The sequence below is a fragment of the Apus apus genome, chromosome 10, assembly GCF_020740795.1.
Source record: "Apus apus isolate bApuApu2 chromosome 10, bApuApu2.pri.cur, whole genome shotgun sequence".
Taxonomy (NCBI): Eukaryota; Metazoa; Chordata; class Aves; order Apodiformes; family Apodidae; genus Apus; species Apus apus.
The window spans coordinates 891,251-908,075 of NC_067291.1; the positions used below are offsets into that span (position 1 = coordinate 891,251).

The following is a 16,825-nucleotide window of genomic DNA, read 5'->3' on the forward strand; positions in this document are numbered from 1 at the left end:
AAGGAGCAACTTCTGCCAGAGCTAAATCACCAAGCACAGAAGTGCTGCCAACAGCCACAGGGAGAGCTGTCTGGGGTGCAGTTAGCTTGTGCCAGTCTAGCTAAGAGCCAAATCTCAATTCTTGAACTTCACAAAGTCCCAGAGTTGTTCCTGATCTATGGCTAAGGTCTTCTCCATCAGGAGGCCAACCTGAGCTCCTGCAGCCTCAGCACCTCCAGAGCTTGGGTCAGCCAGCCAAGGCTGTGCTGGGGAGCAGCTGCAGACCCAAGCTACTTGCAGCAAGCACAGAAGCCACTTGTTCCACAAGCAGACAAGGGCTGGTCAGCACCAAAGGGATCCAAGTCTGCCTCTGCAAGCAAAGCTGAGCTGAACAAAGTAACTAGTGAAATCCCTATTGCAGTGATTCTTTCCAGGCAACCAAAGCTACTGGGCTTCACAGAGTCATGGTCTGTCACAGATCCAGTAGCTCCAGCTCACAATTCCTGGCACAAGGTGTTGTGAAGGACACAAGCACCAACCTGACCCTTCCCTCCTCACCTGCATCCAGCCCTACTGCAGGGACACATCAACTAAAGATGGCCAAGACCAATTTGACTTCAGCTGCTCTAGTTCAGCCCTGCCTGGAGCAGAGTAACACTGTGCACCCCCTTGTCTCCAAGGGACTCATCACCATCCAACCCTGCTGTCTGTAGGGATCCTCTCCTGGGTCTGCTCACCTCTTTGCAGCGCATCCTGCGGCTGGACATCTTGAAGTAGTACTCACTGAGCCCATCTGGGCTCAGCAGGTCCTGGGAGCAGGCCTGGAGCAGAGCACGCACAGATTTCTCCGACTCAAACACCAGGTAGACGTACCCTTCGTGGGGAGGGGAAAGAAACAGTTGTTTGAAGGGCAGCAGAGGAGAAACAGATCTTCCCAACTTGCAGACACCCTCAAAAATCACTTTCAGTTGTCACCCAAAGGACCTGTGCTGCAGCCCCAACCCCTCTCCAGGGGAGGGCAGTGATTTGCAGCACCTGCCCCTACACGAGATCCACAGCCTGGCCAAGGCCAAGCTCAGCACAGGGACAGGCTGCCCACCTCCAGTGCCAGCTGGGCCACTGTCCCCACTCACACAGCCTCATCTAGACATGACAAGTGGGCACCACAAGTGCTCTGTAGGAAAACAGACTTTGCTTCACATTCAGGATGCACTGGCCCAGAAAAAAAAAAGAGTTGAGGGCTTTAAAAATCCCTTCCTTGTACAGCACAGCACCCTGTACCTCACGTGGCTCTGGTGACTGAATGAGGCCACGAGGCACCACTGAGCCCACAGGCTTGTTGCTTCTTACCCTTGATCTTGTTACTGCTGACAGGACACCAGCCTGGCCCCTCCAGGCAGGACTGCTGGGCTGGCCAGCCCCAGCCTGCTGTGGATGCACCTTTGGCTCCACGTGTGCACTTGATGCCAGGGGCGACGTGCTCCAGGTGCCTGTGCTGGCAGCAGGGCCTGGTGCCTGCCACACAGCCAGGGCAGCCCCAGGTGGGGCTCCAGGAGCACCAGAGAGGGTCTCCCCCCCAACCCCATGCTCCTGCCCAGCCCTGCTAGGGACAGTTAGAGGTGACAGTGCTCTGCAACCCTGGTGCTGACCCAAGTGAGAGCAGGACATTTACCCTAGGGTGCTCTGAACCATCCAGTCACCAGCATGCAGCCGTACCAGCCCAGATCCGTGCTGTAACATAGCATGGGAAAAAAAGTAACCCTACCGTGTGGCTATTACCTTTAGGCATATTACCTTTGGGAGGGCAGCGTGGGTGTTTGCCATCCTTACCAGGCCACTCCACACTCAGTGAGCCAAACACACGGAAGGTGTTGATCAGTCCAGCTAGACAGAAGGAGAGAAGTCAGCATCTGCCCCTGAAAAGAGCTCCATCCTCCCACCTTCCTGATGGCAGAACCAGAGGCTGCTCACCTTCCGTGATGTCCCATGGGACTCCTCCCAGGAACACTTTGCAGGAGTAAACGGGGTTCTTGTAGTTTCGGGGAGGCAGCTGCCCACTCCAGGTGCAGGTTGCTTCATTCACAGCTGGGACAAGCACAAGCAACTCTCAGTACAGGATCATTTACTCCCCACAGCTCTCCAAGCAAGTCCCTGTGCTCCACACCCAGAGGTTCAGCAGAGCTGCAGCAGCAATGAGCAGCTGCCTGCACATCCTGCCTGTGCTTCTCTCAGCAGGTAACCCACAGTCAGGCTTGTGCCTGCAGAAAGGCCTGATCTGCTGCAAACTTATGTCCAGTCACATTATCTGTACAGAGGCCACCTACGTGTCCTCCCAGAAGGCCAGGACCATCACCATGCACTGAAGCCTGCTGAGACCCATCACCCAACTTACCTGCTGCTTGCCTATGAAGCCTGGCTTCTCTTTCAATACTGAAGGGGTCTTCTGGAGAGTCCAGGAGATCCCAGGAAGGCCACACAGATGCTCCAGGCCATCTTTTTGATGCACTGGCTGGAGAGGAAGTGACTGCAGCGAAGGCAGCCTGATCTTGATCCAGCCGGGATCCCACTCCCATCTTTAGGGGGTCTCTTGACACCCCACTGAGGGGCAGGAAGGGCAGAGGGGGGGAGATGCGAAGGCTTGACTGCAAGAGAAACCCCACATTAAAACCCAGCTTCCAAGTAAGAATATGTAATCCTGGAAGTCATGCATCACCCTGGGGACCTGCCCTCACCCACAGCAGAAGGGGCTCTCAGGGGTCTCCTGAGACCCATTAAGGGCTGGCAGAGGTAGGAAAAAGCAGCCACCTCACCTGTCCCAGCAGCCTGGTGGGGCTACAGTTTCCCTGGGAAAGGCCAGCCCCTGCAGCCATTTCCCACTGCACCCATGCCAAATTCTCTGCAGCAGTGATCATTCAGCAGGGGGCACCTCACAGGCTGCAAAGCCAACAGCTACACCCACCTGCACAGCCTCAATGACACCTGCCACCCCCGGGGATCACCACCCACCCCATGCTTTGCTTCAGGCCCTGCCTTGCAGGCAGCTCTCACCCCCCACAGACCAGCTCCCAGGCCATGCCTGACCCAGGTGTGGGCTCAGATGGCTGCAGACCTGGCTGCTCACAGGTGTACTATGCCTCTTCCAGGGTGGAAGGAGTAAAAGCAGAGATGAACAAAGCAGCAGGGATGCAAGTCATTGTGCAGCTCAGTGCCAGCCACCCTGCAGATCTGTGCTGCAGCACAGCTGCCCACGCCACGGCCGTGCCAGGCAGGACCTGACCTTCACCAACAAGGCTACCACAAAACTCTGCCACCCCACACAAGCCCAGGGTGCTGCAGTTCCTCACAGCACCCAGGCTCAAATCCTGACTCTCCAGGGTGGGTCACAGGAGAATCAAGTCTGTCAAGCCTATCATGGGCCTTCAAGCACATCCCAGCATGGGGGTCAAGGCCACAGCTGCACCAGGGCAGAGCCAGGAGCTACAGCTTTGGCTGTAGCCTCAGGTGCTGAGGCTGAGCCCTGCAGCAGTGCCCAAGGAGCTGGGGCTGGGCTGCCCTGCTGGCACCAAAGCAGCCACTCATGCTGCAGCACAGACCCAGCAGCACAGACTGGGTCAGCAAGACAGACACTTGCCTTGCTCACTGCCTTCCAAATTTAGCTATGCTTTAGGGAATAGGAGCAGGCTAGACCCAGTTCACTCTAGAAGAAACAGCCCTGAGGTGGAGAAATGCAGTCAGCAAATGGGAAGGGCAATGAAAGGCAGGGACAGGAGCTCCTGAGAAGCCCAGGGTGAAAGCAGCTATGCTGATTGACCACCTCCCTGCTGGGATCAGGGCACATACATCCTCCTGCCACACATCAGCTCAAACACTCAGACACCTCCAGGAGCTACTTTAACTTACTAGGGCCACAAGCACAAAGCCAGAAGGCCAAAGCATGATTTAGAAAAAAAAAAACAAAACAGGATACTGCTAATCTGTGCTGAAGGAAGACTGCATGAGCAGCCCTTCTTCCAAACCTGGGCTGCAGGAGAACTTTGCAGTGTCAGCAAGGGCAAGACAGCTCTCTCCAGTCCCTGCCTGAGCAGGCAGGGCTATGGCTTGCAGCCCCCTCCAGCTCTCCTGTGCTCCCCAGAAACGCAGGAAGACACCAGGAACCACAGAGTGGGTGCAAGACCCAAACTTACAATCAAGTCTGAGAGGTGGTCGGAGCCAGAGCTGAACCCGCTGGTGTCTGAGTCCGAGGGGCTGCTGGAACGGGAGTCCAGGAGGGAACGGGAGTCCAGGCGGGAGTTCCTCAGTGTTGGCGTGGAAAACTTTTCTGACAGGTCTGAGCCAATGGGGTCTAGAGGCAGGAAACCCAGTGGGGGCTTCCCCAGGACGTTCCCAAGAGGGTTACTCAGCATGCTGAGAACTGCAACAGAAAAAGAGCCTGTCAGTGCTGCAGCATGACACATCTCCTTCCCTCCTGGCTCCCGTGGCAGAAGCCCGGGAGGGTTCTGGACTCCTGTCAGCCCACAGACAGCCTGTCTAGGAGGTGACACATCTGGCAGGTACCAAATCTCCACACAGCTCCAGAAAGGCTGTGTGCTCCTTGCTGTCTTGTAGCACTATGACACAGCTGGAGCCAATGGCAGCAGCCTGCTGTGGCCAGCATGAGGGTGGGTTAATCTCCACAGATCAGCCAAAGATCCCACTTGATGTGGGAGCAGAACTAGAGACCCTGCATCCTGGTTACAAATGCTCCACACAGGCCCCCCCCATTACACTGGCAGCCACCCACAGTGAGGGGCACAGACTGGGCCCACAGCAGCATCTGCTGCACACACTGATGGTTGGGCTGAGAGCAGCAAGGCCTGGCCCACCAGCAGGCACCTGCAGGCCAGGAGGTGGGACAGTGCAGACAGGAACTGGCTCTGGGCAGGCAGGGTGCCAGCCTGGCCAGCTGACAGTGGAGCTCTGCAGTCACCATCCCAGGACCAAGCTCACCAGCAGCCTGTCTGGTCAGGCCTCTGCCCAAGAGCCAGCAGGCGAGGAACATGCCAGACTGCTTCCCTCACACAGCAGCAGGTTTTCCTCCCACTGAGGAGGAAGAAGGCAAATTCCTCCAGACAAACAGAGCCACCCTCCTGCAGCAGAGGACCAGCCCACTGAGGGGATAAAGTCCTGCCCTGCTCCGTGGGCCAGCTATGTGGGGCTGGCTGCCACCCAGGAGAGGGGATACAGGGCAGGCTTGGCCACACAGGATCTCACAGAGGCATGACACCAGGCAGCTCTATTCAGAAGCAGCAAGTCTCAGCAAGCTGAATGTGTCCCTAAACCAAGTGAAAAGAGCAGAGCATTCAGAAATGGTTTTAATTATTCAGAGGCTGCAAAACAAAGCAGCTTGCCCTGAAGCTTTCCGTTTTCAGCAAAGCAAGTTTGGGATCCAGTCAATACCCTCCAGCTCCACCTGATCAACCAGCTCAAACCCCAAGGTTTTCAACCTGGGTTTTCAAGGAGATCTTGTGCAGAAGAGGATTAATAACCCAAAACACTGCCCAAACCAGGAGGGTAGCAAATGCCATCACACTCAACTGCACCACAGTCTGACACCAGTACCAACCCAGAAACAGAGAAAGCTGCTGAGCGTGCCCAAAGCAAAATGCTGGGATGTACCCATCCCAAGCTGCATTTCCCAGGAGCACACATGCCAGGAGCTGGCATCTCCAGCCTCACACTCCAGGGAGAAACCTCAAAACACCAACAGAAACCCCAGACAGGTACAGGGGGGTGCTTTACTTGAAGCATTACCTCATCCCAAGGTCTGCAGGAGCCCTCAGCCACTGTCATAGCATCTTCCCACACTGGCAGAGCCTTATCCCCACAATCTCCCCCAGCAGAGGTGCAGCCCCATTTTGGCTGCAGCACAGGACTGTGAACTTCTCCAACCACACCTAGAAAGGCACCTCCTGTCCTCAGAATATCTGCCCTGCTCTCCCCAGCAGCAGCACCTGTGCTTGTCCCCAAGCCTGCAGCTGCAGAAAAGCCTCTCTGGCCCAGCCCTACTTACCCTGGGCAGAGCTGGAGAAGCAGCAGCAGCCCCAGGAAAGCTGCTGCAGGCACTGGAGCTGGGGAGGAGACTGTTCCCTCCTAGTCCCAGCACAGAGCAGGGCAGAGCATCTCCCAGCCCAGGCAAGCCGCACTACGCTGGTTTGCCGACTTCTCTGAAGCCACGTGATGTGTTTAAAAATACAGCCACTGTATTGTTCAAGGGAGACAGCTGAATTTGTTAAACAGGCTCAAAAATCTGATTAGTCACTAAACACTACAGGAGTCAAAGCAAAGCAGCTGATCCCATGGCCCAAACCTCACTGCCAACACCCTCCTCAGCCACGGAGCACAGTGGGCAGAGGCAGCCCTGCGCTGACCCCCGGACACAGGGTGCCCAGAGACCTGGAGCAGCCAGCACAGATCACTGCCAGACAACCCTGTCCTGCACTTCATCTCCTGGTTATCTGAGATGTGGGACCACAGCTCCATTTGGGATGCAGCAGCAAGAGTTGGGGGGCTCATCATGAGCCCCTAAAAGTGTGATGGGGTCCAACTGCTCTGCCCCAGTTGTTTCAGCTCTGCCCCCATACTGTCCTGCTACAGCTGCTGCTTCCACAGTTGCTCCCAGGATTGCTCAGCTCTCACCCCAGCTAGAAAACCAGTAAGGCCAGTATGAGTGTGTTCCAGAAGCAGCATTACTGCCTTTCAAGGGATCTACTGTCTGGGCAGCCAAGTTTCGGCTCCTACCACCAAGTAAAGTCCTGCTGGCTACAGCTGACCCTCTCCTAACCTCGTGTCCTGGAAGCACCGACATTCTGCTGTTGGTGCAGGTGGATTTCATCCACTCCAGGAGCTCTGACAGGTCTGCACAGGCAGCACTTGGTGACCAGCTCTGCAGCCTACACTGAGCTTGTGGGAGAGCCCACATCATCCCAGTGGGTCCAACTCTGCCTTCCTTGGTACTCAAAGGGATATGGGGAGGAAAAGCCAGAGGGAACACTGAGCATGGCTCACATCACTTGCCTAGTGATCAGGTTGTCCCCTAAGCCAGCCCTGCAGGTAGCCTAGGAAACACCAGCATCAGAGACCAGACTTTATCTCTCACCCCCCCCACCCAAAGGCAGCCTGCTCCAGCTCCCTGCCCGCAGGGCTACACACTGAAACACCTCCTGGGGGATGAGGCACAAGAGTCTGATGAGGGCTGCCCACCCAAAAAAATGCCCTCAAGTCACTGGGGCCACTCAGTAAAGCCACAGCTCTTGCAGGAAAGTCGGCCTCAGCTTCCCTCCCAAGCAGACAGCTTCCATCTCCAAACCATCTCCAATGCACACACAAGATGCATCAGCAATTTCTGGTGTCAAGATCCCAAAGTGAAGCAGCAAACATCAGGTAACTACTCAGACTAAGTAAAAAAAACACACTACCCAAGTGTGAACAAGTATTTCTCATGTTGCTGGGGGAATTTTTCACTGAAGGCTCCACACCATCCCCATTCACCTGCTCACATATAGCTCAAGTGTTATGCTGAGAGCTTCTGGAACTTTTCATGCCTCAGAGCTGCAAGAGACATGCCAATGCTCCTTTGCAGGGGACAGCAAAAAAAGCAGCTTTTAATAGAAACTCAGCTCTGACTTTTGACTTGCTGCTGCAGCTTTAATGACTGGATTTGGAGCCAGTGTGCTCCATCTTCCAGCACGTCTGCCAAACGCTGACAGATTTAAGAGCTCTGTGGAGCAGTCTCGATACCAGCATGGCATCCCTCCAGGTCGTGGGTGCTCAGGTTGCTCTCTAGAGAACAAACATTTTATAAGCCACTCCTGCTCAGCTGAGCTTTCCCTAGGAAACAAGCAGGACAATGCTGCATCATCCTGGGGCCCTTAAAGATCCTGAGGAGCACACACACAAGCACCAGCACTCGTTGCACCCAAGCCAGACATTTCACAGCAGAAGTAGGCAGATACCACAGCAGTGGGCTTAGTTTCCCCAAGTTTCACAGGGTGGCTAGTGTCCACTCTTCAGGCCAACTGTGTCCTGTAGACCCTCAACCATCTCTTCCAGCCACTTACCAACCACTCAGCTGTCACATCTAACATAAACTGACCCAATCTCAAGTAGATCACTCAGTCAGCACAGGCTGAAATTCACAGCACAAACCTTGGGAAAGGTGCCCCACAGCAAGATGCCAGTACCCAACCCACCACAGAACAGCTTTTATTTGTCTATGTTCCACTTAGAGTAGCAATTTAAGAATTTCAGCACCTGCTCAGCACCTTGAAGCATACATCTTTTTTCCTTGCTTACTATAAGTTCCAGCCATTTAAGAGTTAGACCTTCCTGGCAGTTTTAACCAGGCCCATTTTATAACCCATTGATGTGAAGATGAGCCCTGAGGAGCCAGGCTGGCAGCTCAGGGAAGGGCTCTGGGTAAATAAACCACCTTACCACTCTGCTGATGACAAATGATGCTTTAATGCCTTGAACAAGACCTTAAGATAAGAGCACTACACAAAGCATCCACTGAATTTCTTCCTGACAGCTAGAGCTGACAAAAATCTCTGCCACCACTAAGCTGTCCTCTGAACAAGTACTTCTGCTTTAGCTTGGGCCTGCAAGATACCACCCAGCAGAACCAGCCAGGAGCACAAGAGCAGTGCTGATGCTCTCTGCTCCTGGGTTTTAGTCAAGTTATCTGGAAACAGTCCTGCCCAGAGCAAAAAATCCTCTCACCTTACAGCTGCCCAGGGTCCCTCTGCTCAAGATCTTTCCCCACACAGGTGGAAGCTTCCCCATAGAGGGGAAAAAACAGTGTTTGCCATAGGATGACAAGTCCCTCAGCCACTTCCCCAGCCTGAAGGCATACAAGAAGCTCCTGTGGAGCAGAGCAGGATGCCAGGCCCCAGGTTCTGCCATTACCAACCATGTCTGACACCTTAATGCTGAACATGCAAGAGCTGACACCACATTTGGCAGTGGCACTGGCTGCTGGATGAGCACACACATGCACTCTTCCTGAAGTCCTGCTCTGAACACATATTTCAGCCTTTGAAAACTCCCCACATGGCTGGAGATAGGCTATTTAGAAGGCACCAGGACTTGCACAAGCAAGTCAGCAATGCCAAGCCCTCCACTGGGTCACTTTTGCTGGCTGGCATCACCAGCAATGTTAGACAAAGGGACATCTCAGTGACCTGAGAGGAGACACCAGAAGTTTGCTGAGTGATTACTCAGCACAAGAGGGATGACAGTCTGTCAAGATCTCCCTTGCATACACCAACTACTACTTTCAGGGTAAGTCCATCCTGCCCTGATCTTGCAGGGACAAAGAAATCAATACGAAAGCTCTTACCAAGGGAAGCAGGGCAGAAGAGATGGGTTTCAGTGCCACCATGCTTCTGCTCCCACTCTAGACACCTGCTGTGCCACATGCACATTTTGGGGCAGGGTGGCAGAGGAGGGAAGCAGCGTGACCAAGGCCCTGGAGACTGAACACAGTGCAGTTTCTTTTGTCATTTGTCAAATAAGCTTGTAAAGAAAGAAAAAGGCTGATGTCCTAAACAATAGCCTGCTGCAGTTCCAGAAAAACAGCTCGTCTGCAGTTTTTACTGCCCAGCCAGGCTCTGCCCTGGTGGGGTGGGAGCAGGCTGAATGTTTTAGTCAGCCAAAAAGCAGCACCTCCTACAGACACTAAGCAGCTCCATGGCAAGAGAAACATTTGCATGTTTGAAAGGCAAACAAGCACCTTAACTACCTCCTACAGCTACAGTTAACATCTCAGAGTTACAGCAGTGACACAGCCAGACAGGCTGCCAGAGTGAATTTTCCCCCTCCATCACACACGAGCACCAAGCTGCTTAGAACACAACCCGCTCACCCCAGGGGAAGGGGTGATCGATACTCCAGACTAATCTTAAGTGAAGTTTTAACACTTCATGCCTGCAGCCACAGGACCCTGCACTGCCTGAGAGCAGCCAGCATGCCTGCAGTCACAGGAAGGGACACCAAGTGACCCAAGCCCAGCAGAAGCTGCAGTGGCAGTTGTAGGGCTGCAGCACACAGAGCAGGAACAGGCTTTGTCTGATTGCAGGGAAGGCAGAGGTAGGATCCCCCACCTCTATTCACACCTTAACAGAGCAGCAGGGAACAGCCAGGCTCTTTATATGTACCCAAACAGAAAAGCTGCAGCAAGGAGCACAAAAATTTCTTCCTCTTAAGTAGAGCAGCCACAAGACAGGGCCCAGAAGAGTGGAGGGGACCTCCATCCTTAGGCACTTAGCTCACCTGAGCAGTACACTGGATACCTCCAGAGGTCTTGTCCAGCTCAAATCCTCTTGATTTGATTATACTCCCATTACTCCAACAGAAAGAGTCACAGCTGTTATGAGAAAAGCCACCCAAAGTCAGAGGTGTGCACACTCTCTGGAGCTGTACATCACAACAGAAGTCTTGACATCTTGAACCAACAGCCAACACTCAAGAAAAAGCAGCTCCCAGAAGTGCAGGTGTGACCAAACCAGCAGTAACAACCATCTGAACAGGAACTACAGCACAGTCCTTTTTTGTTTCTGAACTACAAAAGAGGAACCTCTGCCCTGACAGACTCTTCACTTGGGGCAAAGAACTGAGGGTATTCGGGCAGCTATTTCTGGTTTGCTAAGAAGGGGGTGGGGGGAATAAAAAAGGCAGCATGATCCCACAGCTGAACCACAGAATTAGAGTCAGGACACCTGAGGTCTATTCTTGGTTCTGGCACCAGCATGGTAAGTCACTTCCCCAGCGTGCCCTGAAAAATGGAAACAGCAGCAGAAGTAAGAACACAGAGGAGGTTATTGCATTAAGGTTTGAGAGCACAGGTCCTCCTCCTGTGCTGAGAGGGGGACCTGGCTGACAACAAGCCTGGCTGCTTCCTGAGGCAGGGAATTTACTACTGTGTTTCTGGGAAGGGAAAACAGATGCCCAAGGTAAATATAAAATCAGTAAGGACAGCTAAAATGCTAATCAGGATTAGAAGTGCGCAGGTAATTGCATTCACTAAGCAGACTGCCACAGCTCTGTTTGGTTTTAAAAATATCAGAACATAGAAATACAGCAGGTTTTAGCATATCAGCCTCAGATTTGAAAGCAAACACATTCAGGTCAAATTGTGCACAACGAGCTTCAGCTTCACAAGCCTCAAGAACGAACACTTCTATATTTAAGTACCAAACTCCTCTCAGTTACCTGCTGCCACATCCAGGGTGCAAACTGCAGCATGTGTAACTTTAGGTGCTAACAAGGATGAGACTGACTCATTTGCACTAATCAGCTGCATAGCAGTTTGTGGGGTGTCAAGTCCATGGGGACACCACCTTTCCAAAGGGACATTCTATAGAGGAGGAACAGGCTGTTTGGCCGTATCCCTTTTGGGCAGGGCTGCAGGCTGCAGTCAAGGCAAAACAACTCAAAAAACCAGACAAGCTTTAGTCCCAAGTGCAATCTTATTTGGAAAATGGCACACAAGCCTCACATTCAGCTGGCATAAAGCCACGTATTTCATCCCTAGGTTGGCACATCCAGTACCACCAGTGATGCCTGCAGGTTCCCAGTTACCTTCCAGAGGTCTCCACGCCTCAGGCACAGCTTTAGGGGTTTGCTTCACCTTCCCTCAACTCTTGGAGAGAAAACAAGCCAGAGGGGCAAGGAGAGAAGCCAGGCATTTCTCCATGGCCATCTGAAGCAGGTGGCAGCTGCTGCTGTGCCCGAGAGCAGCCTCAGAGCTGGCACTGGCACAGACATCACCTGTGATTCAGCTGTTTTCTCAGCACCTCAGAGCCCAGGCAAGTGAGCCTGGAGATGTGGATCCAAGGTGCCAAGCTGGAAGTGCCCTGCACCCCCCAGGTGTTAATTCAGCCCACAGTGGCACCATGCAGCATCTCTGTGGTGGCAGCTCAAGCACCATGGCACTTTTTGGGAGCAGATCACGTCAGAGCCAGCTCAGTGGAGGTGCCCATTCAAGCAGGCCTTGTTCTGGGAACATAGGCAACCCATGACTTTGTTTCTACAGCCCCTTCAGGCTGTGCTACTTTTGCCACCCTCCAGCAGATCTCCTATCCTGCTTGGCACAGGAGGTTGGATGAGATCACCTCAAGAGCTCCCTTCTAATCACCCTGCCACCCTAAAACAACAGCCTGTGAAGTGCAGTGCAGAGGGTCCAAGAGGTCCTCTTACAGCTGTCCCACATGCAGTCACTGCATAAGTCAGCTAGAGGGATTTCAGCTGTACAAACAGGCCAAAGGCTCTCTGCTGAGCTGCTGGCCTTGCCCCTAGAGTCACTACAGTGACAGGTCATCCCACAGCACCACACTGCAGCTTGGGCACCAGAGCAACAAGCTGTGCCCAGGAACAAGGAAGGACCAGGGGCAAACCCAAGGCTAAGGTTGGAGCAGATGCTGAGCTCTGGGCCTGTCCCAGCAGAGCTGGACAAGGGGAGGAACAGGCATCACTTCTACCTTCTGCTACAGCCAGACCCAGCACACTGGGAGAGCAGCTCCAAGCCATGGGGAAGTCCAAGCAGCTCCCTAACCAACTCCAAGTGGAAGAACACAGACCTGTAAATGCTGTGGAGTTTGTGATGAAGGCACCAAGATAAGACACATTTAGGGCCTCTTCTAGAGATCCACCATATTACTGCTGGTGAAGATGCAGCAGACAGAGCCTTTCATGTCTGCATGCAAACATCTCATCTGCTGCCGGGGTTGGAGGAAAACCTACCCTCCCCATCTCACTTGGCTGGCTGGGGACAGATCTTACCCCAGGCCAGAGCTTGCACACACCTAAGACACCCTGATGCTACATCCAATATCAATCACAACAGGACAGAAATACTAAGCTACTAGTTGCCTGGGGCAGCTCAGAGCCACTTAAGAGCAGCTCTAGTGCTCTCCTTGGAAGGGAAGGTGCTTGCTAAGGCTCACTTGAGGAGCTACCCGAGGCATGAGCTCCAGACTACACCTTGAGTCAAAAAGCTTACAGGCAAGCTCTCTGAGCCCCATCTTGTACAGCCCACCATCACCAGGCACTGGGGCACCAGTTGGCATGTCTGTGATGCATAGAGAACATGCATAGAGAACATTTTCAACATGTCAACTCCAACAGCTTTCAGCAGGATCAGGTAACTGAGAAGCCTGTGCCTTCCTTGTACCCACACTTGTCCACTGTTACCTCCAGAGAGCACACAGGCAGCAGCAAGAGCTGCTCCAGAGGCTGCAACAGAACATCCTTCTGACAAGAGTTGAGGGGAGGGTTTTGGGTGGTGTGTGCCTGCTCCAAGCACCTCCAGCCCAAGACTGGGGGCTGACCTCACCCACTTCAGTGCTAGCTGGAGTCAGGCAGAGATGCTGGTTAGGTTTCTGTTCCAGTTACTTATCTATTTGCATCTTCTACTTTTCAGCATCAGTGCAAATAAAGCTGTTTAGGAGAAGCTGCTCAAATGGAAGCCTTAGGAGATGGATTAAGAGCAACTTCCATCAGAAACCTACTGCAAAAAATTTTGGTACACAATTTACTTATTTGATACATATTTTATTCTATTAAGGATCAATTACTGCTGCCACAAGAGCAGTCTGCAGCTCCTTGCTTTCTACTCCCCAGTGGGGCTGGCTCTGGCCAGCAGGTGAAAAACCAGCCCATGGAGCATGAGCAGCCCTTACTGAAACACACAAAGAGCCAAGGGCCCATGAAGCACTCACACCAAGCACGTCCTCAGAAAAGCCTCACAGGAGCTAAGATGGCATGGGACAAGCCTGAAGTGCTACCACCATGCAGGAGACCACAAGAGTCAAGCCAGCTCCCAGCTTTGCTCCCTTACAGCATTGTTGTAACTAAGCTCCACAGATGGCACCACCACCATGTTCATGCTTCCACAACCAAGCCTTGAGCAATAGGCAGGCTGCACCACCAGAAGGACCAGGCCTTCATGCTCTGTGGCCAGGAAAGCCTGTCTTCATTTCAAGGTAATGGAGGACACTGAGGATGCAAGAATTCAGCATCCCCATCACCACCATGTCCTTGGTTACCCACTTGCCTGAATCAGGTACAGGTTTGAGGCCAGCAAAAGCTGGTCTTGCCTCCTTGCTCCAGCACAGTCATATAATCAGCAGTCTCAAGGAACCTTTTACTGAGGTTTTTTTAGGTAGACTTGGTCTTAAATCTGAGTGAGGCTGCAAGTGAACTCCCACAAAGTGAGTCTTACTCAGGGTGAAGTGCCCCCTCCCCAGATCCAAAGCTCCCCCTTCACTATGGAGCAGAAAGAATCCTTCTTGGATACTCTGGGGGCACATAACCTAGAGTTACCCAGATGCTAAGCCTATCAAAACAAGCCTCTGAAACCTTCCTCTACCACAAAAAGAAGGATTTTCATGCAGCTAAGCAGGAACATGAAGGAGTTGAGGGTTTCAGTTGATGCAGCTACAGAACACACCCAAGCAGCTACTGTCTTCCAAAGCCTGTTGGCCAAAACCCAGCAGGTAAAAGAGCAGGGAAAGACCTGGATGGACACGGAGTGGCACAAGGGGGAGTGCCACAGAGCAGGCACTCAGCACCACACTGCAGCACAGGTTAGCACAGCAGCAAATTCAACAGCCAGAGATCTATCTGGGGGCCTCCCCCCTCACCCAAACCCTCTGCCCCCTCTAGGGTCTTCCTAAACTTCCACAGCCAAAACAAGCAGCTTGAGGAAGGGCAATGCTCACCTTGTACTGATTAACCACCACCAGCCATGGACTGATGAGCAGCTCTCACCTGGGGGGGCTCACAGGTGCCTGTCACCACACCCAGCATTTCTGAGGACAGCCTGAAAACAGCCCATCCAGGGGGAGCTGCTTCCAAGTCCCTGCTGTTGTTATTGAGAAGAAAGGCTGGGAGTCCATGACAACCATGCTCCCTTCTGTACAACAGGTCTTCTCTTTCATCCTTCAGAGACAGGGTTTTGCCTTGAAGACTTCAGAGTGATTTGTACTCACCACAGAGGCCTCAGCTATCTGCCAGGCAACGCACCACAGACTGCAGTTCTAGTCAAGCAGAGGAACTACAGAGAACCAGCACGTTCAAGCTTACTGCAGAAAGAAGTTGCTGTGCATTGAGAAGCAGGAAAACCAAGGGCTGGAAAGATCCAGCAGTGTTTCCCAACCACAGGCCATCTCCCCAGCAGCAGAGCAACTGGAGCAATAACCTTGCAGGCTAGGGAATGAGACAGCAGCAGCTGCTCCAGAGAAGGCTGGACCTGCAGCCTCCAGAGCAGATCCAAGGAAAAAGCTAAAATCCATAGCTGCACCAGCAGCTGTAGGGTCACACAGCAAGGAGGCAGACACAGCAAGACAGTCCATCTGACACCATCAGGCAGAGCTCTACCTGCTCAGGGAGGCTCACCAAGAGAGGCAGATGTCCTCTCTGGAAGAGCTGATCCTCCCAAGAACGTCCTTGCAGGTTAGCATCACAAAGTTAGTGTTAACAGAGTAGTTTTAGGATGATTTCCCAGCAGGCAAGTCTGCCTGTCCCACATAGGTTAGCCTCAGCCTCCTGATGTAGGGCAGGACACACCAGCCAGACCAGGCAGCTGGCACACAGGCTGAAAACCAGCCAGGGAGACCCAAAATGCACACACTGATCTGCTTGTGTACTGCTGTCACCCATTCTCCAGGCAAAAATTGGATCGAGGCCCCATTTGCTTGTGCTCCTTGAGGAACAGGGCAGTGAAGGTAAAGGATACCATCAAGGGCAGTGCCACCACTACCTCTTAACCCCCTCTTGCCTCTGCAGTGATGAGCTAAAAGGTGTTGCACAAGCATCTGCCTCCTGTGAGGCTACTCAAGGGAAATGTTGCCTCAAGAAATAGAGCTGGGGATGGCAGGACTGGAAGGGTTCAAGGCCAGTTTCCTGCAAAAGCCCCTCCCCAGGCCACAGAGCAGGTTTCTGCAACTTGCTAAAGTATTTCCAGTCTGGCATATCCACTGGCAGCAGTGGGTTTGTGATGCCTCTCCTGCTATGAGACAGCAGTTCAACCCTACAGCCACTACACGCAGGCAGCTGAAGCCTGCAGCCACTGCTGCCTCCTGGAGAGGGTCTCTCCAGGCACCAGCTTCAGGGACAGGGAGCACATCAGGCAGGCACTCCAGGGCTAGGCACAAGTCCTCAGTGCACTGCCCTGCTGGACCCAGAAGAAAAACTCCTTACACATAATGCTGTGCAAGGGATTCAGCAACCCTCTGGGAAGGGGCTGCAGGCAGGATCAGAGTATCCAAACCAGTCCTGCTGCTCTCCAGCCTCCTCCAGCACAGCCCCAGCAGACACCTGATCCCACTGCACCAGGCTGCACCATACCACCACCCTGAGCACAAGGTGACACCAGAAGGGTTTGCAGCCAAAGGTCCTTCCCAGGCTGAGAGCTCCGCACTGGCAGGGACGGGAGAGGAAGTCCCAGCTCATCAGTACTCAAGCACAGGCACTGCAGGGGACCACATCAGCAATATTTTTAGCCTGATTGTGAGGGCTTGTTTGTTGGGTTTTTTTGCATTTCCACCCTTCCAGCCACCACCCTGTGGGTCTATGCAGCTGAGTCACTGCTGGAACCTTCCGAACGCTTGGGTGCCAGTGGCACAACAGCTCTGCTTGGCAGCACTGTTCCTCCCTGGCCCCTAGAGACAGCCCAGGATGATGCAGCCTCATCTGCTCTCAGGACACCCTTGTGGAGACCCCAGCCCTTGGAACTAGCCCAGCTGCAGCCTCCCAGGCCTCAGCACAACCCACACACAACTCTTCATGTCATCCCTCTTTCCACAACAGC

The 16,825-nt window shown here is 53.3% G+C and overlaps 2 protein-coding genes across 5 annotated transcripts in view; both read right to left on the reverse strand.

Annotated features, from left to right (window-relative positions):
• The window catches only part of AP3B2 (adaptor related protein complex 3 subunit beta 2), an 87,617-nt gene that overhangs the window by 37,988 nt on the left and 32,804 nt on the right, over positions 1–16,825 (reverse strand). The gene's annotated exons all lie outside the window — the stretch shown is intronic.
• Positions 1–16,825, reverse strand: part of CPEB1 (cytoplasmic polyadenylation element binding protein 1) — a 35,967-nt gene that overhangs the window by 3,890 nt on the left and 15,252 nt on the right. For 2 of the 4 annotated variants that reach the window (XM_051628756.1, XM_051628754.1), the window contains 5 exons: positions 4,164–4,390; positions 2,372–2,621; positions 1,951–2,064; positions 1,759–1,863; positions 717–853 (listed from right to left, as the gene is read on the reverse strand). In XM_051628756.1, coding sequence (XP_051484716.1) covers positions 717–853; positions 1,759–1,863; positions 1,951–2,064; positions 2,372–2,621; positions 4,164–4,390 — 833 coding nt within the window. Of the gene's footprint in view, positions 1–716; positions 854–1,758; positions 1,864–1,950; positions 2,065–2,371; positions 2,622–4,163; positions 4,391–10,287; positions 10,608–16,825 lie in introns of those variants that run through there. The other 2 variants (XM_051628755.1, XM_051628757.1) reach the window with 2 other exon arrangements.